This window comes from Mchenga conophoros, linkage group LG18 (genome assembly GCF_057382185.1).
Source record: "Mchenga conophoros isolate Kocher_MC1m ecotype Shallow Benthic linkage group LG18, M_conophoros_male_GT1.1, whole genome shotgun sequence".
Lineage (NCBI taxonomy): Eukaryota > Metazoa > Chordata > Actinopteri > Cichliformes > Cichlidae > Mchenga > Mchenga conophoros.
The window spans coordinates 6,961,562-6,988,213 of NC_140543.1; the positions used below are offsets into that span (position 1 = coordinate 6,961,562).

The following is a 26,652-nucleotide window of genomic DNA, read 5'->3' on the forward strand; positions in this document are numbered from 1 at the left end:
CCAGTTCTTATGATAGTTGTAGATGTTCAACTTTCATTTTTATCTGTGCATTAAAACCTGCACACACTGACAGGCCCTCATACTTTAACTTAGCAAACTTGTTAGCGAACATGAACTCATATAAGCATCCAGCAAACAGAACAGCATTAAATTTAGTCCAGTGTCCACCTAATGAATATAACTCTTGTATCGATTCTCTGTGTCTTTTTTGAGTCCTGAGGGAAATATCTGTCTCCTAAATTCTCCACTGTGTGCTCACTAGCTAGCTAAATGTCTGCCTGCTGTTTGGTGCTGGTACACAGGGCTTTTCTGATGAAAACAACTGTCTGCTGTGGTTGCTATGTGATGCCAAGTAAATAGTAAATAAGTGGACAGCTATACACCAAGCTGAAGCTCGCTGTAAACCTGAAAGGAGCTCCATAAACAGCTTTAGCTTCATTGCTACAAATCACAGCTTTCACATCGTCACAGTAAGATACCTAAAAATATTTAATGCTGAGATCAGAAGAGAGACAGCAGACATGAGAAGTGAGACTATTGCCTCTAATCTAAACTACATAACTGGTTTTAATGGGGACTGATTCTGCTTTTTCTTGTTTTCTCTTAGAAATACACGATCATAATAAACATGTCCAGAATTTCAAATAATGCAGCCACTATGCAATCCCAGCAATCTATACACTGAGGATGTCATGTCAGACACACAGCTCTCCCACCCACCTGCTGTTCAAACCTTCTGGTCACGAGGGGCAGCCAATCAAAAGGAAGCTGGCTTAAAGCTAGTAGAAAGGCAGTTAAAACAGCTTGTTTCTGACAGAGGGTAAACTGAGTGACTTAACCAAAACCCAGCACAAGATCAATAAATATTATTTTGAACTATGAATCATACAAGTCCAAGAATGCAAACATGGAGCGTGGAGTTAGAATATTTGGTCTGCTTTAATGATAATAATTTCTTTGTCTTTCATTGTTATTTTACTTCCATCTCTCCTCCAGAGAGGTTCATCGAGAACGTTTTGAAGAATGTTGACAGGCAGCATGTGGACATGGATACGCTGACACCGCAGGATTTGGACCAGCTGTCGAGCCTGATAGCTGAGGCTCTACAGGTAGTTGATCAGGACAAGGGATTAAACAGAGGCCTGAGCCGAATGAGGGGACCAGGACCGAGAGACCTGGAAGGAGAGATGAGTGATGGAGAAGAAGAAGCAGAAGAAGAGGAAGAGGCGGGGGAGGTTCCTAGGGATGAGTTGCTGGGGAATGCTCCTACCCTGAAACCTCAGGAGAGCACTCCTGTCGCACTGGCAGCACTTCAAGGTAATTTTATAGTGATTCGTTTTGTTTTTACGCAATTAAAGTATTGAGTAAGCGATGGAAAGTAAGTCTATAATACATGCATAATTGTGTAGGCTGGATTAAACAAAAAAACGGAGCTCTCAAGTTGCCACAAGAGTGCAACATAAAAATCAATGTGAAAATAAATAAGCATCCTGTGCTCAATGCAGAACATAAACCCAGCCAGTGTTAATGTTTTATTGTCCACTGAGGCCACTCAGGCTTTGCATGTTTACACAATCACTAAAAGTGCTCAACAGATAACTAAATGATTAAAAACTGTGGTCAGAGCGCAGTGGATATGTTATTTATGTACGTTTTCTAGTGTTTTTTCAGCATCAGTGAAAAATAAATTTACACAGGGGTGAATTCAGATCAGTAAAATATTAGAGAATGGTGAATTTGATTTAAGGAAATGGCCTTGAAATTTGGCAGCTTTTAGCTCTGAATGAATTTTTACATATACCACCTCTTTTTCTGTCTTTCTGCTCCCGCTTTGAATGGAAACACAAATGTATCAATATGATTATTCTCTTTCTCCCAACAGAGCGTCACACGGAGACAGAGGAGCAAAATATGCAGGACAAGGTAAGCAATCAGAGTAGCAGAAAGGGAAGACTTAAATGTCAAAGCCAAGGCTGACATTGTAAGCAGTTATGTAATTTATTATGAGTGAGATGAAATTTTGCAAGGGTGAAATCACTGCCCAAAGAATTTATCTAGAACTCAGTATTCATGCGAGAGAATGAACTGCCGACAACAAAAAACAAAATCGATCAGGTTTTAGTCCCAAAGTTTTATTTGTTATACTGCTAGTATGCACTAATAATATTCTTTTTTTATTTATTCAAATAATGAAGACAATCTTCCACAATAAATCGGACTGATATGAACATGTGCATTTTTTAAGGAATCGGGAGAGCAGTGGATAAATGAGTGAGTTGGAATTAATTAAGGCTAAACAAGGTGAACTCGTAACAACGACGCTGTACTGATTCAGTCCTTTATACTGTAAATTGAAACCTGGGTAAAAAAAAAAAAGTAAACTCATTAGTGTATTTCACAGATTTCTTTTATTCAAAGCAGTGGTTGAAATACTAGCATGTATAGTAGAGAGATGTGTGTCTAAAAAACCAAATGTGATTCTGCTATAAAGTTTTAAAATTTCAGCGGATAGATCACCAATAGATACTTAATTGTTTCCAAGAGGAAATTTGTCTTGGACTCTACTAAACTACTAAGCTACATAATAAAAATAATTATGACCAGATAGAGGGGCGATTATAAGCTCTCAGCAAGGCATCAGTCAGTATGTGCGTTTGTTCTGTTTAAAATTCCTCCTGATAGAGGCAACAAAGGATCTTTAAAGCCAATTTCATTTGCACTTTGACAGAACCTTGATTTTAATGACAGAGGAACATCTTAAAGTCAATGCATACCTGATTACAATCTCTGATGAAACAGAGGTTTTTTTCTTCACCTCCAGACAGACGTGAGAACCAACCAAATCAAGAAAGTCCTGTCACGAAGGACATCAGAACGCTCGCGGGTTATGAATAACCAACAGACTGTGATGTGTTACACACTACTAACCAGTTACTTTAGTGCTGCATTTTAAATAAGAAGACTTGTGCATGCAGAAATGCTTTAGTTTGACATTAAATGGATCGTGGCTGATTTAAAAGCGGAAATTTCAATCTGTTAAAAATGTGAAAACCCTAAAACAAGCTAATTTTTTTTTCATGCATTTAAAATGTTTGTGTTGTCCAGACATGTGACTACAGCCATGACAACAGGTCATCACGGCAGTTTGTGAAATAGTCAGAAACTCTACTGATTTGTGTTTCTGAACACGAATGCCTTTATTCCATCTGTCCTGTTTCATACTTACTGATGTATGTATGTAGATATATTAGTGCTGTCAGCATTAATCTCGTTAAAATTACGTTAATGCCATTTTAACTAGATTAACGCGTTAACGAGCTAACCGCGCTAACGAGCTAACCGCGCTAACGAGTTGACGCCATGCAGGCCCACGCACAGGGTGATCTGCGGTAACTTGTTAATGGAGATTTTCCAGATTAATGCAGTTATAGCATTAACGTAATTTTAACGAGATTAACGCTGACAGCACAAATATATATATATATATGTGTGTATATAAGTGTATATAAATGAAAAATATTCACTCTTTCCTTATATCTATCTATATATCTATAGATCAATATATATATATATACACACACATATATATATATGTATATATATGTGTGTATGTGTGTGTGTATGTATGTATATATATATATATATATATATATATATATTAGGGGTGCAACAATATTCGTATCGATATTGAACCGTTCGATACAGTGCTTTAGGTTCGGTACGCATATGTATCGAACAATACAACATTTGTAATTTATTTTATCAACTTTCCTTCTGACGATGCTGTCTGTGTTGAGCGCTCAGTGAATCTGCGTTCGACTACTCCGCCTAGGCTGCACTGTCGAGCGCAGATCTACTGAGCGCTCCACACAGACAGCATCCTCAGAAGGAAGAGCGCAGGGCAAGCTAGCAAGACAGAAGTTAAGCTCTCCTTGGAACATGGACCTCCCCCACCCTCATTCAGATCTGGCGTTTGGAATTATTTTGGTTTTCATGTGACGTATGACCCTGAAGGTAAGCCAGTCATGGACTAAAGTAAAACAGTATGTTGGATGTGCCATGCAGTGCTCAATTACATTGGTGTGAACTAGTGTGTTAGCGCAGTTAGCTCGTTAACGTGTTGGCCGTCTAGCCCCATGCACGGAGCGATCGGCGGTAGCTCGTTAACGGAGATTTGCCATGTTGTGGCGTTAAGGTCATTTCAACGAGATTAACCTGAAAGCACTAGTGGGAACACAACGAATATGACTGCACATTTACGCCGACATCATCCTAGTGCAAAGACAAAAACAACAAGCATGCTACTAACTTTAGCCGAGTCATTTAAACAGCCGTTAGCACATGATTCTCCTTATGCTGCTGAGAATATAGCCCAGAAGAAGCGGATAGTATAGCTTTTATTTTGGAAAGAGACATTTCTCTGTAATAAACTCTCTTTTCCAAAGATGAGTGATTCCTCAATCAGATACAGGGCTCGCAATATCGCTAGCCCGACGTCCTGGGGCTAGCGATTTTTTTCAGTCGGGCTACCAAAATCTATCTCTTCCCTGCCCGTCGGGCTATTGTAGGAAGGAAAATATATGTCAATGCTTTTGCATTCTTTCGGAAATGTAGCTGGGTAATTATGTCATTGGCATCGGTGAGCCACTGTCAATATGTGACATATTGAAATCGCGTTTGAATTTGCGCTTGTTTTTTTGCTTTCACTTTGCAATCGTGCGAACTGTGTATAGAGAGCGACAGCACTGATCTGTGAGTGATGATAATTTGTGCACCAATTCCTCTGACATCGTCTTATTAATCGTTAGCTTACTATGCAAACATGACAAGTGAAATCGCTGTCAAAATAAAAAACACGCACAAGGGTTAGGGTTAAATTTAAAAACTGTACTTTTGAGTTAAAATATATATTTATAATTTTAATAAATGACAAATTAAAAAGGCATGAACATTTTTTTTGTATCGAAAAAATATCGAACCGTGACACCAAAGTATCGAACCGAACCGAACCGTGAATTTTGTGTATCGTTGCACCCCTAATATATATCTATATATATATATATATATATATATATATATATATATATATATAGATATATATATATATATATATATAGATAGATAGATAGATAGATAGATAGATAGATACCGTACAAAGCGCACCTGAATATTAGCCGCACAAGCTAAAATCAGGGGAAAATCCTGTTTTGTACATACATTAGCCGCACCTGACTAAAAGCCGCAGGTGTTTCAATGTTGACTTATCATATGTAAGAGAATATGCACAAAGCTAATTGTCAGGAAAGAGATGGCTGTTTGGAGACACATCTCTTTTATTAATATTTTGAAAAACAAGTTATGGGTACATAACTTTTTAGGTATATGTACAAGTAGCGGTAATTACAAGTACGAAACATGTGCTGTGCTTCAAAAACGAGTAACAAATGTAGTACATAACAATAACCTACACACCAGAAAAATAGATTCAGACTACCTTTTAGGCTCAGGTGGATGGATGGATGTTTTCACACTTTTCCACGCTGTCAGATTCCACCGGTGGAGTTGAGCATAACTTGCTTTTCGCAAGTTTATTGCCGCACACCATCCACGACTCCCGCTGAAGGTGTAGCGCTACTTTGAAGTTTGTTTTTCGAGCTACTTGTACGGCACTACAACTCTTGAACCCCGATACTGTGTGTCTGATCACATGCCCTTCCGCCAGGCAACGTAGTGCCGTACAACAGCGGAACAAACAAAACAAATCGTCTTACGATATGACAAAAATCAGGGACAATCCATAGAAAAGCCGCACCTGACTAAAAGCCGCAGGGTTCAAAGCTTGTGCAAAAAGTAGCGGCTTATAGCCCGACAATTACGGTAGATAGATAGATATAAGGAAAGAATGAATATTTTTCATTTTTACAGAATGCAAAAATTCCACATTGACATTATGTCATTATGTGTCCATAAACACAAACAAATACACAACTTTCCAATCCAGAAGACTGATGTTTATCACACAGCTTTATGTCAGATAACATGCTGACACATAACTAAATGCTGCACTACCTTTAGAGCAATAGTTATCTATTGCTGCAGTGTTTGATAAAAACCCATTCAGCTTAGTGAAAGGGATTTCGTGACTGTGGGACTGTTATTCATTTGTCCATATATCTGACTTTACAAATAAAATGTAATATGTCATTTTCAACTACTTTTTATTTGTGTTTTGTAGCGAAAAATATATTTATGATAAGATTTGCTGAAATCAACGCCGGAATAGAAGCAACGTCTTCTCTGTGCTTATTTCTTGTACTCATTTCTTATTTTGTTTCTGCTCGTTGAAAATTCCCTCCAGGCTGATGCATCTTGCTGGTCCCAAAAAACAATTTGAAGTTGCAAAGAAGATTGTATTTCAAAGTGCTCAGAGACAGAACAAACTAGGTTTTTAGCTCACATGGCATTGCTGCTGCAGTGAGATGTAGTTCTTGACAAGACGAGCAATTACCCTGAAGCTAGGACCAGAAGAATAATAGCATATTAAAACCCTATTCAGCATAAGTCTGACAGGGTGGCTGTTCTTTGATTCAAGGCAATTATTTCCTCATGCCTGTAGCTGCAGATCGCCAACACGCTAATGTCAGCAACAGGAAAACTCCCACAAGTTCAGTTTAAAAGAAAAAGAACTTGATTCAATATTGTTTCATTAGACACTTAACTGCCACTTCATTAAGTATGCCTAACAGCACACGGTTGCTGCAAATTTGTTGGCTACAGACAAATTTCCCATTCCACCACATCCCGAAGGTACTCTATTAGGTTGTGATCTGGTGACTGTAGAGGCCATCTGAGTACAGTGAACTGATTTTCATGTTTGAGATTAGTCACATGGCACCTTATCTTGCTGGAAGCAACCATCGGGTAGGCTAAACAATGCTCAGTGGATACTAAATAATCAAAAATGTGCCAAGAAAATAACTCCCACGGCATTAAACCACCAGTACCAGCCTGAACTATTGGCACAAGGTAGGATGGATCCATGCCCGGATCTCTGATGGTTTGGGGGTGCATTCGAGCCATTGGAATTAGCAGCTTGCACATCTGGAAAGGCACCTTCAATGCTAAAAGGTATACGTGGGTTTTAGAGCAACAAATGCTCCCATCCAGATGACACATATTTCAGGCAAGGTCTTGCATATTTCAGCAAGACTGTGATAAATCACATTCTTCATCTATTATTATCACACCATGGCTTCGTACAGTTTTAGAAGAGTCCAGGTGCAGAGCTAGCCTGCCACTAAGTCCAGATCTTTCAGCAACTGAAAGCAATTGTAATGAAATGAAATGAAAATAGGAAAAAGAGTACCCTGGACTGCTGAGCAGCTAGAATATTATATCACACAAGAATTGGATAATATACCTCTCCCAGAAGTCCTACAGCTGGTCTCCCCATTTCCTAGATGTTTATGGACTGTTTTTAAAAGAAGAATGGATGCTGCACATTGTAAACATGGCACTGTTCTTACTTTTTTGAGACATGCTGCTGCCGTCAAATTTAAAACGATCAGATTTTTTTTCTTAAAATTGTTAACTTTCTCAGTTTACATATTTGATTGGATTTATTTTCTGTGTCCCACTGTGAATAAAACATAAGTTTATGGGATTTGCAAATCATTGCACTGGCTGGGAGCAGTGCAATTTAACTAGAAAAAGCACCACACGGATTCTTTCCGTTATGATACGGTTAGGGATGGGTACCGGTGTCCGGTGCCATGATGGCACCGGTTCTGACATAAACGGTAGTAACCAGACCGAAAAGCAGCGCACATTTCGGTGCTTTTTTTCCTGAGCTGTGATACACTTCTAGCCAATCATTTTACGTTTCCGAGGATAGTAGGCGGGTCCAGGTACGTGCGTTCTTTTATGCAGAGCTACGGATTAAAAATGCCCAAGGCCAAGCGGTCAAAAGTCTGGCTGTACTTCACAGCAAAAGATGCAAACTCAGCAGCCTGCAACAAGTGCTTTAAGCTGATACTGTGATACTGTCAAAGGAGGTAACACCTCAAATCCGATGAAACATCTGGTGACGCATAGCGTTTTTTTAAAAAGCCCAGAAATGCGCCGTATGATAGCTTGCTGCGAGACCTCACACCGAGCGCATCTACTGTGCGTGGGTTGCCTGTTATCGGACCCGGAGTTAGCAATATCCCCCAAAAAACCCGAAGAATAGAGTCCTGGCCCCTGGCCCTGCCAGTGTAGCAGAAATGATGACGGATGATGATGCAGCAGCAGCCGTTCTTCTCTGCGTGAGTAGCTTAATGTTGTTCGTGTGTAATTTACGTTGAGTAGGCTAACCACGTTATTACATTAATGCATGTAAGGTGAACTAGCAAACATCATCATAGCTACATGCGGCTGTCCTCTTGTTTGATGGCAGGTACTCCCTTCACCCTGGCCAAAAAGGCTAAAATGACCAAAGAAAAAGTGGAAAACAGTTAAACATGAGAGGTTTTGGACAAAGTTTGTGTTTTTTCCATTGTTTAAGCACTGCTTCCAGCCAAGAGTGATACCATAAATCCCCTATAGCTGCAGAAAAGGCTAACATTGTTATCTTTTTACAAAAAACCAGCTGAACATGAGAGGTTTTTGGACCAATTTTGTGTTCTCCATTCTTTAAGCACCGGTTTGAGCACCGTTTGAGCACCGGCACCGTTTCAAAAGTACCGATTTGGCACCGGTATCGGATAAAACCTAAACGATACCCATCCCTAGATACGGTTGCTACAGACGTTGCCTCATGTTCTTTTAGAGACACTATGTCTTAAGTGTCTTAAGCTTAAAATTGAGCTCATTAGTCAGGTTTGTATTTTTTTTAATTAGGTGTCTGAAATAAATTAAGTTCTGTGTAACAGTTGGATCATCTACTGTCTTACCAGGCTCTGTGGTGCAATGGATAGCACATTGGATTGCTATTGGTTTGTGTCAGATGAAATTCAAAGATTGTGGGTTCAAGTCTCACCAGAGTCACTGTACTACAGTGAGGGGAGAAACTTGTTCCTGCTACACGGAAACCTAGTTTTGGGGTGGCTGTGTGTAGGTCAGGTGGTAGAGCAGATCACCCACTAATTGTAAGGGTTGGTGGTTTGATCTGTCTGCTCCAGTCTGCGGGCCAAATATCCTTGGGCAAAATACTAACCCCAAGTTGCTCTCCGATTAACCTATGAGTGCGTAAGAATGTTAGATAGAAGGACTTACATAGGAAAAAAGAAAGTGAATGGGTGAGTGAGGCAAGTTGTATAAAGCGCTTTGAGTGCGCAGTTAGAGTAGAAAAGCATCATATAAGAACCAGTCTATTTACCCACGATATTTCATTGGCTCTTATTTCAGACGGAGAGTGGCAGCCTCTTCACCAAGCTTCTCGCCTACCTTGACAAAAGTTCCTTCACCGGACCTCCCCCAGCTAAAAACCATTATGACGATGCCAGTCAAACACCCAGAGGGCAGCAGGTGGGGCTGGAAAACGTCCAGAGTCGGACTAGCGAAGTAGGGGTGGCGGTGCAAAAGAAGGATACCACCCAGTCTGTAGAGGAGCTGTTGGAGGTGGCAGGCTGGATCAAGGAGGTGGCACCCCCTCCTGCTTCTCTTGTGTACGATGAACCTCACAAGAAGACGATGCACGTTCCTGAGCTACAGTTGGACGTCAAAGCCAGCAAGATGAAGAAAGATGATGATGTCTTTGGCTATGTCATCACCGACACAGAGTGAGTACAGATTTAATGATGAACATGTAAAAGGCAAACTGCAATTGAATTTTGGAGGAGACATATTTGAAAATAAGTGGATGAAAATTAATGGGTAGGTGGATGGATGGACAGTATTTGAAGAGTAAAAAATCAATCAAAATTACAATTCACTTTGCATTTATCATTTATTTTCAGGTGAAATAAGTACACTTTTACTGCTTCCAGAAATTAGAAAATAATATAAATTAAAAGGGTAAGTTGCAGCCAGGTGCTGTAATGAAATGGAGCTGATTAATTGATCATTAGAAAGTGTGACAACTACTTCTATTAAAGCCTCTGTAGCATTCAGGCGTGTGTTTACACAGTGCCACGGGAGATGCTGTTTGAGCAGATTCACCCCAAAGTCAGATTGTGCAATGCTTAGAAAAAGTTCCATCTCAGACTCAATAGACCTCTGTTAGAATATTCAATGTTAAAGTTCTTGACAGTAAAATTAGAAAAAGACTGAAGAAGTACCCGTGGTTTGGAAGGGTCCCCTAGGAAAACTCTTTACTTTAAGAAGAAAATGGCAACATGGTTTAGGTTCGCAAACCACAAGACTTCTGGAACAATGTTCTTTGGTTCAAGGAGACCAATGCACAGTGCCACAGCATATCAGCAAACACTTCATACCAAGTGTCAAGCACAGTGGTGGAGGTGATTTGGGCTTGTTTTGCAGCCACAGGACCTGGGCACCTTGCAGTCATTGAGTGAACAATGAACTGTGTATGTCAGTGTATTCTAGAGTCAAATGTGAGGCTATCTGTCCAACAGTTAAAGCTTGGCCCAAACTGGGTCTCAAGGTTCCTGAAGTGCTGTGCATAAACAAATGCTAGGAAACCTCACTGAACTGAAGGTTGGCTTTTTCATGGAAATTTCATAGCATGTCAAAATAAAAGTCTAATAACAGAAAGCCAGATGCTTGTTCAGTTTGAAAGGCAACATGTTCTAACTTATGAATCAATGTTTTTTAGTCATGTGGCTGAAATCCAACTTAACTCTGCCTTTATGTAGGTCACCAATGACCCACTTGGATGTTGAAGAGGTTGGAAAATGTAGAAAGTAAAATTTTTTATCTCAATTTTCAAAATGCATATCTCGAGTCTAGAGCTTATACAGAAACTTTCTTTCACCTTTGTTTTGGGTAATCCACAGTAGCGATCAACCAGCTTTTTTCACAGTAGGTGAAGAAAGAAATGTGCTTTCCACGTGAGAAATTGCAAACCCTCGTTCTTTGTCCCTGCAAATTTTACCCAGAATGCAACAAGAGCACACTGGGCATCTTTTTCCTTCTTTCTTACTCACACAAAGGACAGGGTCGTTTCCATATTGATTCCTCTGTTCCTCAAGTCTGAGGTTGAAGTTCTTTAGAAATCCTCTTTCCTGTGTCTGGTTTTGAAACTCCTTCATGCTCGCCTTTCAGCTGAAGCGGGTGTAATTCTGGCTCAAGGTCTTTGGCAAGTCTCTTTCTTTTTGTCCTTGTTACTCGACACTCTGAGCTATACAACAGAAGAGCCTTAAATGTTATGTTATAGAGAAAAAACATCTCTGGGATGTTGGTGTGGAGGTCCTACTCAAGGCTTTCATATGCTGAATGAAGGAGTTTTTATTTAAGCACAATATGATGTCCGTTTTAGTCCAAGCTTTTTCTTTGTACTTACTTTACGTCACTCAACTGTAGCATACAGATCATTACAGTATAAATAGGAAACCTAATTTCTAATCACCATGGTCTTCAAAAGCCCCATTCAGTAAGGTTGAATGATTCTTCTTTACCCATAGAGCCGCTTAGTGTCACAGCTGCTCTTGAGAATCAAATGTATTTATGTTTTACAAGAAAGAGAAATTCTAAATTAGATGACTTGTGTTTATGAAGTGCGGAAAAATTTCAAGGCAATAAAAAGTGTCAAATATGCGAATGCAAAATTAAATGTTGCAATGTTAAGGCGCTTTGGTTGTAGCTCATGAGCACCAATCGATCGTCAATCTTAAGGTCAGTAGTGTAATCCCCGGCTCCCGTGGGCCGGTGCGTTGAAGTTTCTCTGGGCAAGATCCTGAATGCCAAAGTGCCCGCAGTGTATCCGTCAGGGTGTGTGCATTATAGTTAGAAAACACTTAAAGACCTTGTAGTGTAAAGCTGCTCAATTACTTTTCTATTTACCGTTCAAATGTTATTCCTCTCCTCTCCAAACAGACCTTTGATAACTGAAGTAAAAATACTGTGACTTTAGCTTAAACAAGACTAGCCTCAGCTACGGCTGCTTTCCGCATGTGAGAAAACCTCTTGGTGCTAAAATAAAGCGTTATTTCTTAGTTTTGTATTAAGTGTTTGATTTAGACTCACCTGACCTCCCCATACATCATACACAAGTATAAACATTGATAACACAGGACAAATGTGTGTACTACTGACTGACAGATTTATTACTTATAATTTGTTGCTATCTGCAGACGGTGCCTCAAGGTGGGGCTGCAAAAGGATACCTTTGTATCCCTGCGACGGCTGCAGCATCTAACAGTATGAGATGAAAGATCTTATCAATGGGTTAGATTTGTATTACTCTTTGTTTTCTGTAGATTCTCTTAACATTTTAACTAAATATATGGTTAAAAGAACAATTACAAAGCACCGGGTTTTCTTCTGTGGAGCCAGAACCAAGTTATTTTTTTTAATTTGAAAAAACTTTAGCTCACAAAAGCTCACAAAAACTACTTTGACAGTGTTGCAGAAATTCTGACGGCAACCTTTAACATCATGGTTGAGCTCCTGTAACTTTATGAAACGGGCTCAGAGGCTGCTTTGCTCTGATCCTAGGTGAACAGCTGGAAGGTTTAAGATGTGTTCAGTCACTGTACTCAGCAGATTCCTCTCTAACCCTTTACAGTGACTCTTCAAAGTGACTCTTGACATTTCTATGAGATTGCTGAACTTCAAAAGAACACCAAAGTTGTCCTTGACAGTTCACTTTGTGTCAAACCTCTTCTTGAGAGTGAAGTGCAGCATCAACCACAACATGGAAAAATGCCACTTCGCAATGTGCCAGTAAGAAAAAGGCCCTTGAAAGAATGTCTTCTTGTGAAACAAGCCATCTTCTGAGCCAGACTAGTCTCAGTAGCCACATCTTTCCCCACAGCTTTTTGTTTGAGCAATGAGAAAACCTTGGACATTTTTCCTTGCTACGTCTGACTACAGGGACAGAGTGATGAAAACGAATGTATTAAACCAAACAACAAGCAGAAGATGATAAAAGCAGAGGAATGCAGTGAGAGTCTGGGCCACCAGTAGTCATCTCTAGCTTTTAAAGAACATCTGATTTGTGCTGCCAGGTACCTGACTGCTCCATGTCATACTGTGATTTAGCAGTCAAGTCAGCAAGCTTTAGGGTTTCTTTAGATCAAAGAATCCAGTAATATCTATTGATACTTTTTAACTAGTGGCAATAACAAAAACTATGTATTAACACCATTTAATGTTGATACATAATTCACAGATGCTTCTTGTTTCCTCAAACATGGTCGCATACAGTACTGTGCAAACACATAATTTCTCTGAGGTGACATTAGACATTAGGGAAATGGGAAATACATGCAGCAGTTTATTGAAACATGTAAACACACATGGAAATATGGTACAAAAGAAAGTCATTAATTGGTATGACCACATTTGTTCTTCAGCCTGAACTCTGGTTCTTGAATTAGGTGCCTTTTTATTCTTGAATGATTCACAGATCAGTGTTAAGTAGCTTAATAAGACATCTTTAAAAGATTACAAGAAAGTCTGGATGCTTGGAAGCAAAATACTAAGAAATAAAGACTTTTGCTCAGTACTGTAACTCCTTCAACACTGCATTAACCAAAGGCACACCTAACTCATAATTTAAGAACTCGCAGTAAAATTGTTTAACTCAACAACCATTTTTCCTCTTCACTTCAAGCTGGGCCGCTGAATGGCTGTGAACTCTAGTGAATGCGTTGCTGAATTTGAGGTTGTTTGAATAAACGTTTTTCATATTTTGGCTTAAAGCTACTGAAATGCTCCGTACTGAGGTCGAGTCCCTCTCCAAAACAAAGCTATCACAGTAGGAATAAAAATATATGAAATGCAGGGCCACATGCGAAACAAGATCGATGTGATGACATTTTGGCGCAGCGTCTGAGGTGAAAGCTGATAGCAGGAGCATCCTGGTGGTTTTAGAGTATCATCTCCTCCTGTGGCCTGGGGAGGGGAGGAAGAGGAGGAGGAGGAAGAGGAGGACAGGGTGATTCATGACAGCTGGAGGAAAACACCTGGTGCTCAAGACGCACACACGCACGCACACACACACACACACACACACACACACACCTGTTGTCATATCTTAGTGAGGATATCTGATTGACATTATGCTTTCCCTAACTCTAAGCCTAAAAAATGAATGCCTAACTCATGGGGACAGGGACTGGTTCCCACAAGTATAGTAGCGTGCCAATTTTCTGTCCGCACAAAGATGTCTAAACATGTACACACACACACACACACACACACTCTAATTAGTACTTTGATGTAAAAATATGCATAAAAAGCTCCAGTGTAATTCCTTTAATGATAATCTATAATTTGATGATTTGATGATCAAATTCCAGCCAGAATTTGTTGCCTTAACCTGAACCTGTTATCTAACTGTTATCACGAGTAATGTTTCCAATTACTCGTGATACAAGTCAAAATCTCTGTAGACCATCGGAGGTTTCATTTTTTAATTAATTTTTTAGTTTTCATTTTCTGTTGGCCCCATATGTATTTATATGTTATATCCAGAAATTCACAGAAATTGTTTATTCTGACGTCTCTGTTTCTATTTTTCATGCCGCTGACTTGACATTTGTTCCGTCTTACCGACAGCATTCTCCTTAGTTGTCATTATTACTGATCAGACTTAGGCATGACAGTCTGCCTGTACTGGTTTTCTCCTGATTCACTCTCATGTACTTGCTGAGGCAGCTCATAGTAGAGTGATCAGTGGAGAAGCCCTGAAGGGAAGGGATGTCTTTGATGTTTGAAGAAATAGCCTTGCTTTTGTTCAGTGAAACCTCTGGCTTTCCTATTACTACATGCAGCAATCCTCTCCTCAGGCGCTTCTGTCCCCAAACAACAGGAATCCGACTGGGGTCTGCAGAAGATGGATAGATCATATTTTCCTGGTGAGCAATATACTCTGGACTACTCGAATAATGACCAAGGAACCTTTATTTACACGTTGGAGTGAAAAGCAAGTGTAACTTTCTCCATTTTGGACCATCTGTTTCCTGGAAGTTTAGTAGTGTCCAAATAGTTTGTCCTACACATGTGTTATACTGTGTGAGAAAATACTCACAAATACACAAAAAATGTTTGCAGGAAGATTAATTGATTTTGCTGTGAATAAACTAAATATTAGACATTTAAAAGGTTTGAGAGGTTTGAACTTAGTAGTACTTTGACTACTCTCACGCTGAAAATAGTTATAATAACAGTTTGAATAGTATCAGCATATGAATTTGATATTCGTCCCCTGTATATCACCAGTAGTTACCCTCCTCTACCTTCATGCATTCTAAGTAGACTGTTACTATCTTTTGTAAACAATGATAAGGCGAGAGCATTGTGTGGACATTTAGCAGTACTGTTATAAAACCTGGTGGTAAATGTTGTATTAATGCTGCCGATGTAGCTTTGTAACATGTGCATTACACTTTAAAATTGATGCTTTTTAAATTTTAAAGTCCTTATGCTCAAAATAAAAAACAATGCAGCTGTTGATGGATAAATGGATTGATGTGAAATTATATTGCTATCTGAATCTGGAAAACATGGTGCCAGCTCCTGAGTTGAGGCGTATAGTACCTGTCAAGTATCCATCCCTCCCTACTGATGCTTAAAATGGAAAACATAATTTGATATCCAAATTCGTTTTTTCTTGTCTAATAAAACATTTGCACAATGTCTTGTGCTAACCCTGCGCAGTAGATGTTGAGACATGAAAACAATGACCACTAGACGAAAGGTCATCAAATGGGGTTTATACTCAGGAGTCCATGGATATCTTCATTAAATTTCATATTAGATCATCCAGTAATTGTTTAGACTTTTTTAGAGTAATAGAATTCAGGGTAGCACAGGGAATAATCCTGTTGTTTTTGTGTATTTGTGCAAAAGTTCCTTCTCAACTTTGGTAATTATTGCCTTTGGATTCAAAGTCATTTGTCCAGCTGTTGCTCCATCAAAAAGCCAGATCATCATCAGATGAGCAAGTACAGGCCTGTACTTGCTGCTGTACTGTTATCAGTTTCCATTTTCCCTGAAATTGTGTAAGAGTGAGATGGAAGGAAATATAGAATAAAAATAATCAAAGCGTCTCTCTGTGAGAAGAAATCCTGCCGAGGCAGGCTGTCGTATCTGAGTGGGATCATAACCCAACACCCTGCATGCTGCAGAGCTAATGTAAAAGCTGCTGTGAGGTCTCCATTGTAGCTATCAACACTCAGGATCTGCAGGCAGAGCGATCGCTGATGTCAGATCTGAAGCAGCTGCTCTGCACAGTGAAGACTGACTCAGGCTGTGGGCTGTTGAAGCTGCTGTCTGCTCTCCAGGCTGAGAGGGGAGACAAATCACAGGCTGTCAGTACATTTTCATACATAGCAAGTCTCATTTTTATTAACTGTAATTCAGCCACATTCAGTCATTTTCTCTTATAGTCAAAGAAAACAGTTAAACTCATGATCCCTAAGATGTTAAATTCTGTAAATAGCTGCAATTTATTTATTTTTATTTGGATTTGACTCTGAAGCTGACAGTCATATTTGATCATAAATGATTGTTTATTTGGTCACATGTCCAGTGCATGTGAAATCATAAGGCTAGGAAGACACCTAGAGTAAAGATTTTAATATGGAGTAAACTAAAAATGATGAAAGAGAAGAAAACATTTTTTGGTTGAAATCCAGCAAGTGTTGGACATCAAAGTTCAAGATGCAAGGACGGAGACAGCTGCTAATTTTTGTAATTAAGTGCATTTAAAAATTGAGTGATTTGCACAGTTTGCAGCAAAACTCTTTCTCAGCTTAAGCTGTATTTCCAGAAATGTGCAGATATCCTGCAGATGTCTGGAAGCGTCTGCTTTCCTTGTTTGAATTCCACAGAGGAGACTTAGAGGAGGTCAGATGAGTCCACAGCAGACAGCAAGCAATTAGCTTGGAGTTGGGATATTGAGCTTTAATTATGGTCTCACAGATGCAAACACATGCCACGCACAACCTCTCCCCGTCCCATTGGCCCTAAGCATGCACAGAGGCTTTGGTAATTTAGTGCTTAATTTGTTATTCCCTTATTTCGCTGCCATTATTCTCACGGTTTGGTGAAATGTCAGTGAGTTTCCCCGTCTAAATTTTACTACGTTATCATCAAAAGCAAAACTATGTATTAAAGAAGAGGTCATTTAAAGCCAAATTGATGTTTTCGTGTTTCTTAACCTGTCATGAGTCATGTCTGCATCCCGTTATATTCTTGTTTTATTTTGAAAGTCTTGTTTCTCTGTTCATTGTGCTTAGTGTCACGATGTGATTCCAGTCAGCTGGTTTTCCAATGTGTTTCCACTTCCTCTGATCACCCTTTGTGTGTACCTTTGTGTGTATTTAGTTTTTGTGTGTTGATTCAGTCGTTGCCAGGTCGTCTGTTTGGTTTCACGTCATGTCTCAGAGTTCTTCTTACTGATCAGGTTCGTGTTCGGTTTATTTCAGTTCCATGTCTCTCGTCACAGTTTTCATAGTTATTTAGTTATTTCCCAGTTTAGGTGTCAGGTTAGGTTTTGCCATGTTCACGCTTGCTTTGTTTTTGTGTTCACGTTTTATCAGCCAAGTGAACGGCTCGCCTTTTGTTTAAACTCGGTTCCGTCTCCTACCGTGTCTGCATTTGGGTCCCACTATTCACTCAAAACACAGTCAGCTCCCTGCTGACCGGGACATAATTGACATTGCATGCTTTTTGGATTGGCATTTCTGTTGTCATAGCATTGTTTCTTTAACTACACCTTTTGTGTCTGTGTGCTTCGCCTGTTACTTCTAGTCACATCCTATTTTATTTTGGTAATTTGTTTTCCTTGTTGGTTTCCTTCTGGCTTTTTCCCTCCTCAAAAATTTGCCTTTACCTGCCTTTAATGGCTTCACCTGTGTCACATTAGTAGGTATTCTTTAGCCTATTTTTGCCTCACTTATTTCCCTTGTGCTCCTTTAATCGTTTAAATCTTTGCTTTAGTTTTACCATTTTATTGAATTAGCTTTTGTTTATTCCCAGAGTGTTTAGTCACCTTTTGTTTGTTTACAAAAAAGTTTTGGATTCAACGTTTGTTCCTTCACTCACTCATGTCTGCATCTGGGTCCTCATTCTGATATATCAAAACATATATATCATAACATGTCTAAGAAGTTTTCACACTATTAATTTGTAATGTCAGACACATAAGGCTGCACAGATGGCATTCTCATTTATAGAAGCATAGATGTTTCCTTCTTAAGTTACTTTAAAAATAAAGAAAAGAAAAGTTTGCTTTTGAAAATATCCAGTAAAGAAATTTGTGTTGGGAGGATTACATCAGCTTTACTTGATTTAAAGTAGTTAAAATCTATTGCTGTAGAGTATGTGTCAAACAGTATGAGCCAATGCCATTAATATGGCTGTCTATCCAAAAATATGCATATATGCCAGAACAGCAGATCAGGGTTCAGGATGAAGTGTTTTTCTCTTCTTTTAGATCGAGGTAATCCTCAGCTGTGAACAAAACAGGTCGTTTTTGTTGTTGAATACTGCCAAAGTAATTTTATGTGCTAGAAAATGCTGTAAAGCATAAAATGATGGAGCGGGCAGTGATATCAAGCTTTCTGCCTGTGACCTTTGTGACCTCTTCAGCGTTCACCTCGCTGGCAAACGGCACTTCCCACCTCTCTATCTCACACTTATCTGAACTCACCTGGGAGCTTTGTGGAAAACTGCTTTTGTCTGTATTTTCTGGTTCAGTCCTTCAACTAGTGGGTTTAATGATACAGTGATATGTCTGGAGAACTTCCCCATGTCCAGTATGTCTTATAGATCAGCGGTCCCCAACCCCCGGGCCACAGACTGAGTCATTTGGTACCGGGCTGCGAGAATTGAGGCTCGGGTGTGAAATTTATAGTTTTCAGGGTTTTTATCATAATTTTTTTAATCGTTTTATTGTTAACTCTGTTTCCCTGGGTCTTGTCCCATGTGTTATGGGTAAGTCTTCTTCTTTTTTGGTACTGGTTTTATTTGTTGTATTTATCCACAACACGGTCCGTGAAAATATTGTAGGACATAAATAGGTTGGGGTTGGGGACCGCTGGCATTTAACACTTTGCTCTTCATCTCCATACTATTTACGCTCAAGTTCTCTGCCATTCACTTGCCTTAAGAAATGTCAATTAAACATTTATCTTCAAAGAATTTACTTTTAATTTTCTCTCATTTCTACATAAACCAGTTCAAGCCTTACCTATTCTGATAGCTTTGCACGATTCATGCTTCAGAGTACTCTTCAGCCCCTTAGTTCACTTTTTCTAAGACTCCACTAACATGGGCTGAGGGATCAGTCAGTGACCCACTGGAAACCAGAGCGTGCTGAAGAAAAATGTGAATTGCTGGAGGCTGTTTGCAGTTACTGTGAAATCAATTGCTGAAGCACCAGTGACATATTCCTAGAGACTAGTCAATAACCCCACGACAGGCTGTCTAGGGGTTGCTGGCAGTTGCTAGGTAAAACTGGTTGTAAAGATTTATACAGTGTTGTGCTGGAAAACTTTCCTTTAGTCACAGATTACCTGTAGTTTGCATGAAAGATCCCGACTTGTCTGCAGCACTTGCTCTGCTTAGCGAGCGGACATAAACCGGAAATTGAGAGTGTTCATGTTTGCAGATAAGTTGGTGTCTTCCTTTCACGGAACGGCCAGCTGAGGCATTTAGATGCTAATCAAAGCAATCACAAAGACGTTATTTTGTGCACCACAACCTTTCGGATCAACTTCACCTAAACACAGCCAGCAACCTCCAGCAACCACTCATCTGTTTACACCTTTCTTCTGATTGGCTCCTCCTTGCAAAAAGATGGTTTTGGTGGTAGATGGGCGGGGCCTATGTGCTAAAACCTACAGCTGTTTGTCTAAAATAACCATATTAGGAATATCACCAGTGAAGAGCAATCTACAGAAAATAAGGAAAACCTTTAAAATTACCTGATACATCACTAGAAGGAAAAATAACTTGTTTAAAGCCTGTTTTTAAAAACAAATTGCACAGTAAATTGCACCTGTTGTATGTTTAACTTTTAATTTCTGATCCCTTCTTCTCTTCCTGCCCTGCACTCTTCTTCTTCATCGTCATCATCAGTGGGCTCCAGACAGACGACGGCCTCCACCTGATGAAGATCCTGGCTAGAATGGCGAAAATCCAGATGACTGATTTCGCTGAGCTCTCGTATGTACATCTGTTTTTTTTTTGTTTTTTTTGGGTTTTTTTTTTTAATCTTCTGGTTACACAAAGCAGTGCACTCACTGTGTTAATGCTGCTTTTTCTTACTGGAGTCTGGGGTGAAAATCACAGTCTAACCTAATGTGATTTTTTTTTTTCTCAAAGCTTAAATATTTCATTTTCACACTGCATTAAAGGGATATAAAAAGAACCACAAACTGGCACGTTTACTGCATTTGAGGCTCTTAATAATCCGCTCCTATTGAGAAATGATCAAGTCACACCTGTTCCAGTTCGGATGCCAATAAAGAAAGTCTGTTTACAACAGAGCTAGAACACTGGAGGTGACACGTTTCCTGCATGCAAGCAAAAACCCTGAAATAGAAGCTGAACACTTTCTTATTGAAATAAAGCCTGTCGTTCAGTGATCCAGAAACAACTTAAGGCTTCACATCTAATCACTGCAAGTTTGTGGAGTAAATATTTCTCCCAGTCTGATTCACTGGTTTAAATAATGTGTCGATCATATCTTTAAAAACGGAGCAAGAGAATACCACGAATTGACCGCAAAGTTCTTGCAACTTGATCATCAAATCTTAATCCACATGTTGAACCACATGGTAAGGATATCCAGCCAAGTCGGGGATTTGTTCACTTCTTTTCTTCTTGATAAAACACTTTAAGTCTCAGTGCTCAAATTTATCATGAGCTGCACCACAAAGATCTGATTTAAGCCCCCATTTATTTCCATTGTATATTCTGCCATTAGATCACATTAGAAGTTTCAAAACCATTTCCAGTAATCTGTATGCCGATGACGCTCAACTGTATCTCTCATACAAACCTTATGAATTATCAGTTTTAGTTGATTGGTTTAATGCAACTAATAGTTGGATAGCAAATAACTTTTTGCAGTTTAATGAAAACAATTATTTATTTGCTCCAATAAGTATTATTCAAATTGGACAGTGTCTGGGCTTTTTCTCATTCACTGTAGATGCTAACGCAAAGAATCTTGGGTTAGCTTCCATCTTTGACTTTTAAGAAATAGTGCTAAACTCAGGACTGCTGTCTGAAAAACTGAACTGGAGATGCTCGTTCATGCCTTCATCCCCTTCCACTTAGATTGTAGTAATGCTCTGTCTAAAGCAGGGGTGTCCAACTCCTGGCCCAAGGGCCGGTGTCCTGTAGGTTTTAGATCTCACCCTGGGTCAACACACCTTCAAGACATGTTGAGGAGGTAATTTAGCCATTTAAATCAGCTGTGTTGGATCACGGACACACCTAAAACCTGAAGTTGGACACTCCTGGTCTAAAGCATCTAATAATCTCCTCCAGTCTGTCAAATTCTTTTGCAAAGGTTCTTATGAATTCTGTCATGTCTTACCATTGTTAAAGCATCTACACTGGCTTCTAATCAAATGTAGGTGTCAGTTTAAAATCTTGATTCTTACTTTTATGGCCTTTATGTCCAGACACACCCAGCCTCCCTTCCGCTAAAGATGGAGCAGTGTGTGTTAGCTCGAGACAGATGATTCTGTCATGTTCCTTATCATCAAACTACTGTAGAAGACAAGCGAATATTGGATTAATCTGAGCAGTACGAATCCTAGCTGGGAAGACATTGTTGTTCTGTTTTTTCCATCACTAACCACTGTGTCCCTGAGGGGTCATTTGACTCATTTACCGGCATGGTTTAGCTCTTTTACAGGTAAATACAATGATTAATACAACTTAAAACCAGGTCCTTATTTACCCCTTACTACGAAATCGTCTCAAACTTGTAACTATCCCCACTACCTGCCTAACTCTTCATTTTGCTTATCTTTAAACCAGTTCTTCGCAGTGTGTCTTTGTTAACGAATTTGTCCTCACAATCCAGGTGCGCACACCCACAATTCAAAGCCTCAGCCATGTGTTCTGTTCTAGAAGCTAAAAATAAAAACATTTAAATGCTTACGATGTCGTTTAAAGCTCTCTTTGCCCTGTAATGTAGCGGCGCCTCTGGACATGTAGTCCTACCAGCTGTCAGGCAGCCAAACCGCTGAATAGAAATGAGAACAACATCAAGAAAACACTTCAGTATTTTTCAGTTCAGCAACACTTCAACCTTCTAACAAACCAGAGACCGTATGAGCAAAGATCTGTAGATGAGTCACAACATCCATAGTCTGCTTTACCGTCTCAACAACAACCATTTCGTACCTGTAGGCTGGAGTGGGCAGCAATTTTCTCAAAGGGCGAGCATCACATACTAAAACTCTTCAAATATTCCCAGTAGAAGATGAGCAGCGTCGGCTGCTCCACAGTTACCCTCCAGCATGACGGATCAGAGAGGGCAAACTGGTGGGATCAAAGCAGAGTGGCAGAAAGCATTAAAATCAGAAGTGGGGGAAAAAAAAGGAAGGGAAAACAGTGCCCTTACAGACTAGGAACCCAAGGACGTCGCCTTATTTTCATTCTGTCAACATTTTTTCCTGCTCTGAGGGGGTAATAAAGCAATGAGCGTTGTTGGTCGACGGTATTGACGTGTTAGAGACGAGCAGCCGTTGACTACAATCATTTATTAATGAGAATGAACTCTGCCTGAACTCTTTCTCTCCATGTGTCTTTCTGTTTTTCGATCATTCTGTTATTCGTTTCTCCGTCTTTGCCTCTACCTATTCCTATTTCGTCTTCCCTCCTTCAGGTTTCTGCTTTCTTAGTTTGTCTCAGTCTGTATGTCCTTTCTATATTTCTGTAAGTAACTTTATGCCCCCTCAGCACCTCCTCACTTTCTCTCCCTCCCTTTCAGTCTTTCCCCTCCACAGGTGACTTTGCATGGAGTATCAATTGAATTCTCAATGCTGTGAGCTGCAACAGCAAAACAATTGCTACTGTGGGGGTTTGGATATGAACACACTGTTGGGGATTATAGCCAGCCTACAGACGGTGTTTGCTGTATTTTATCTGTGAATAAACATGTGTCTGGTCACAGTTAAATAGGATTTTACAGCCTGAGATTGATCATTGAAATGTGAAAATAGGTGAATTGCAAGGTTAATTAAAACTTTGATCTCCTGACCATTCCCTTAATTGCTGAGATCTGAGAACATTGAGATATTGCTAAAAACCCGGAGGTCCGCATCTTCCGAAGGCTCTTTATTACACAAACTAACCCAACTCAGGGTTCACTTACCTTTTTACAGAAATTTGAACCAATAAGGAAAAAGTATGCCTCTGGCACCATTTCCTGAGGTAACCAAAGAGATGAGAGACATCTTCATGGAATATGGTACTAGATGAAGTTAGGATAATGGGCAGGGCTCCCCCAGGTTATTTTTTTTTTGCTGTACTGAACTGCCATTCCACAGCACTACATGAGTCAGTCGACACTGAAATAAACCACAACAACAACATCCATCTCTTTACCGAATGTTCAGTGCTCTTCAGTCTCGTGTAAATATAGCGGCAGATTGCACATTGATAACAAATACAGCCTGGTCCCGGTCCACAGACCGATTGGCTCGAGGACCGATTGGCAGGCAGAAGGCTCATAAGACAACTGGGACGTGACGTCAATGTAGGGATCCTGACAGCATTGGAAAATAGAAGCGATGAAGAAAATCGAACACTTGGAATAGCAAATACTCACACGTCCTGCAGACGAATAAAGACGCAACTGAGCAAACAGATCTTCAGTATTGAACCATGACTTCATTCAAGGCCATATTCAGCAAATGGAGATTGATCTTTTGCAGTGGCTGTTCTGAAATTATCTGTTAGATATCTGCCTGATTATTTCCATATGTGTTGTGTTATAATGCAAAATTCATTCAGTCTTTAGGCCTCAAATAACATTGATTAACACAATCTAATGCGTTGAGTTTACCTAAACTCTGGTCTGTGTAGTTTTCTACAGTATATTGGTGACAGTTATACTAGTCCAAATGTGAAAATGTCAACTGTTTATTTCAGATATCAAATCCTTAAAGGTGACCAAACTCAAAAAACATCAATCAGTCACTAATCTACTCCCTTTGTTTTTTTAAAAATGAGATGGTGAGATAAAAACCTGTATATGAATTCTCAGTCTGTGTTGTAAAAATGGTAGAATGAAGAATACTTCTAGCCTCAGTTGTTCACTTTTTCGAGTGTGGTGCACGATGGGCACAATATAATGTAACACTCAGCTGAACAGGTGGAAAAAGATAAAACTGAAAGCTCCGGAAACAAAACAACGAAGTTTACTTAAAATGCATTTTCCTTTGAAGTTTAGCACGAGGACGCTAATTCACAGTTTATTTGGTGCTTTGTAGAATTAGTTTGGATTATTTGTTATCTTGTTAGTACAGCATATTTTTTGGTGTTGGTTTTTCAGTTCATGTTGGCTGGTGTTTGTCTTCTAAGAGGTGAAATTTTGACACTGTTAAATGGATAGAAGTACTAGGAAAGCATTGCTTTTTATACTTGCATTGTACAGTGTAACTCCATTCACTGTTGATAAAGCAACGTCCAAATTGAATTGAACTCGGCCTGGGTTGAAGGGAAGCAGAGAGAGTAGGAATCCATGTCTACAGTCTTCTATTTGTGAGAGTGTGTGGACAGGTGGGGATTGGGTGGCTTGGGGTCGCATGATTCACACACATGCATACCTACACACGCGCGCACACACACACTCTTTCTCTCCACCCCCTCTGCTTGGCCCCCGTCGTTGCTTGGCACCTTGCCGTGCTGCTCGGCTGCTGCATTGAGTCCCTGGGTGGCCCGTACTGTTCCCCTGTTCTAATGCACCTTTTGTCTTTGTTCTCCTATTCTGGGAATGAAAGAAGGGAGCTATACAGTGGGGAGAGTGATGGATAGGAGGCAGAGAAAACGAGAGAGCGACTGAGAGAGAGAGATACAGAGAGCGCAAGGGAGGCAGAGAGAGAGGGAGAGAAATCCAGGGGTCTCTTTTGTTGTGAGCGCAGTGAAAGCCCAGCAGGGGGAGCCGCCTAGACAATTTGTCAGATGCACCACGCTTATTTTCCAAGGCTGCCCGGCTCCTCGCCACTGTGGCAACAGCAGTCACCTTAAATGGAATAAATAAGCTCAGGAACATAGGGCTCAGACTGACATACACCTCATACACCTAACCTCTATCCACTGCGCAAACTTCATCCATTTACCATGCAGGGACACTGCAGACACCTTACACAGCCTCAGCAGCTTAGTACAGCCCCAATTCCAGAAAAGGCTGGATGTTTTACTATTTCATGAAAAACATTTGCTCCTTTTAAATTTGACAGCAGCAACACGTTTCAAAAGGTTGGTACAGAGGAAAGGCTTAAAAATTAAGTGGTACTCAAAGGAAACAGCTGAAGGAAAATGTTCCAACTAATTAGGTTAATTCGAAATATGTCTGTAGTATGATTGGGTATAAAATTTTATCCTGTCTTCCTTCTCTCTCAGCCTGGTTCTGCCGGAGGTTTCTTCCTGTTAAAAGGGAGTTTTTCCTTCCCACTGTCGCCAAAGTGCTTGCTCATTGGGGGTCATATGATTGTTGGGGTTTTCTCTGTATGCATTATTGTAGGGTCTACCTTACAATATGGGGCGACTGTTGTTGTGATTTGGTGCTGTATAAATAAAATTGGATTGAAAAAGAACATCTAAGGCTACGTTCACACTGCAGGCAAAAGCGCATCAAATCCGATTTTTTTGACCCTATGCGACCCATATCCGATCATGGTATGACAGTGTGAACGGCACAAATCCGATATTTTCAAATCCGATCTGGGTCACTTTCGTATGTGGTCCTGAATCCGATACATATCCGATGTTTCAGAAAGCGACTGCTGTGTGAACGGTCAAGTCGCATTAAATCCGTCTTTTACGTCACTGACACAAGACAGACGCCAATTATCAGCACCGGAGAAGCGCCCGATAAGACATCGCGAACGCTTCCTGGCCACCCGGTGAAACTGCTGGGAAGACAACGTTGGAGAAACGTGAACATTTTATTTGTACTGCATATTCTGCAGATTCTGACAGAAATCTGCAACTATCCTTTGAAGCACCGCTCCTCTCTAAAACAGCAATAAGGATAATTATTAGGTTATCTACATTATTATGTAAATAACAAAATAACTTAAAGCAAAAATTGGGAAACGTGAAGTCCGAAGTCTTTATATTAAGGGCCATCAGTCAAACAATATTGTTTGCTCTGTGTCTAAACAGAGCGCGTTGTGTGACATCTTCTTTTGCACATGCGGGCCGCTTTGAGCGTTCACACTAGAGCTCGTTTGCTGTCGCATTTTATTTGTAGTGTGAACGAGCAGACAAAAAATTCGGATTTGATCAAAAAATCGGAATTGAGCATTAAGACCTGCAGTGTGAACGTAGCCTTAGAGAGGCAGAGTT

The 26,652-nt window shown here is 40.0% G+C and overlaps 1 protein-coding gene and 1 non-coding gene across 2 annotated transcripts in view; both read left to right on the forward strand.

The window, feature by feature from the left end:
* The window catches only part of LOC146553114 (receptor-type tyrosine-protein phosphatase N2-like), a 220,548-nt gene that overhangs the window by 42,654 nt on the left and 151,242 nt on the right, over window positions 1-26,652 (forward strand). The window contains exons 7-10 of the mRNA XM_085256023.1: window positions 997-1,317; window positions 1,883-1,923; window positions 9,388-9,761; window positions 20,194-20,280. Coding sequence (XP_085112149.1) covers window positions 997-1,317; window positions 1,883-1,923; window positions 9,388-9,761; window positions 20,194-20,280 — 823 coding nt within the window. The remainder of the gene's footprint in view (window positions 1-996; window positions 1,318-1,882; window positions 1,924-9,387; window positions 9,762-20,193; window positions 20,281-26,652) is intronic.
* trnas-gcu (transfer RNA serine (anticodon GCU)) lies at window positions 8,936-9,027 on the forward strand. Its single transcript is given in 2 exon segments — window positions 8,936-8,972; window positions 8,992-9,027. It is a non-coding gene; the product is annotated as a tRNA-Ser (tRNA).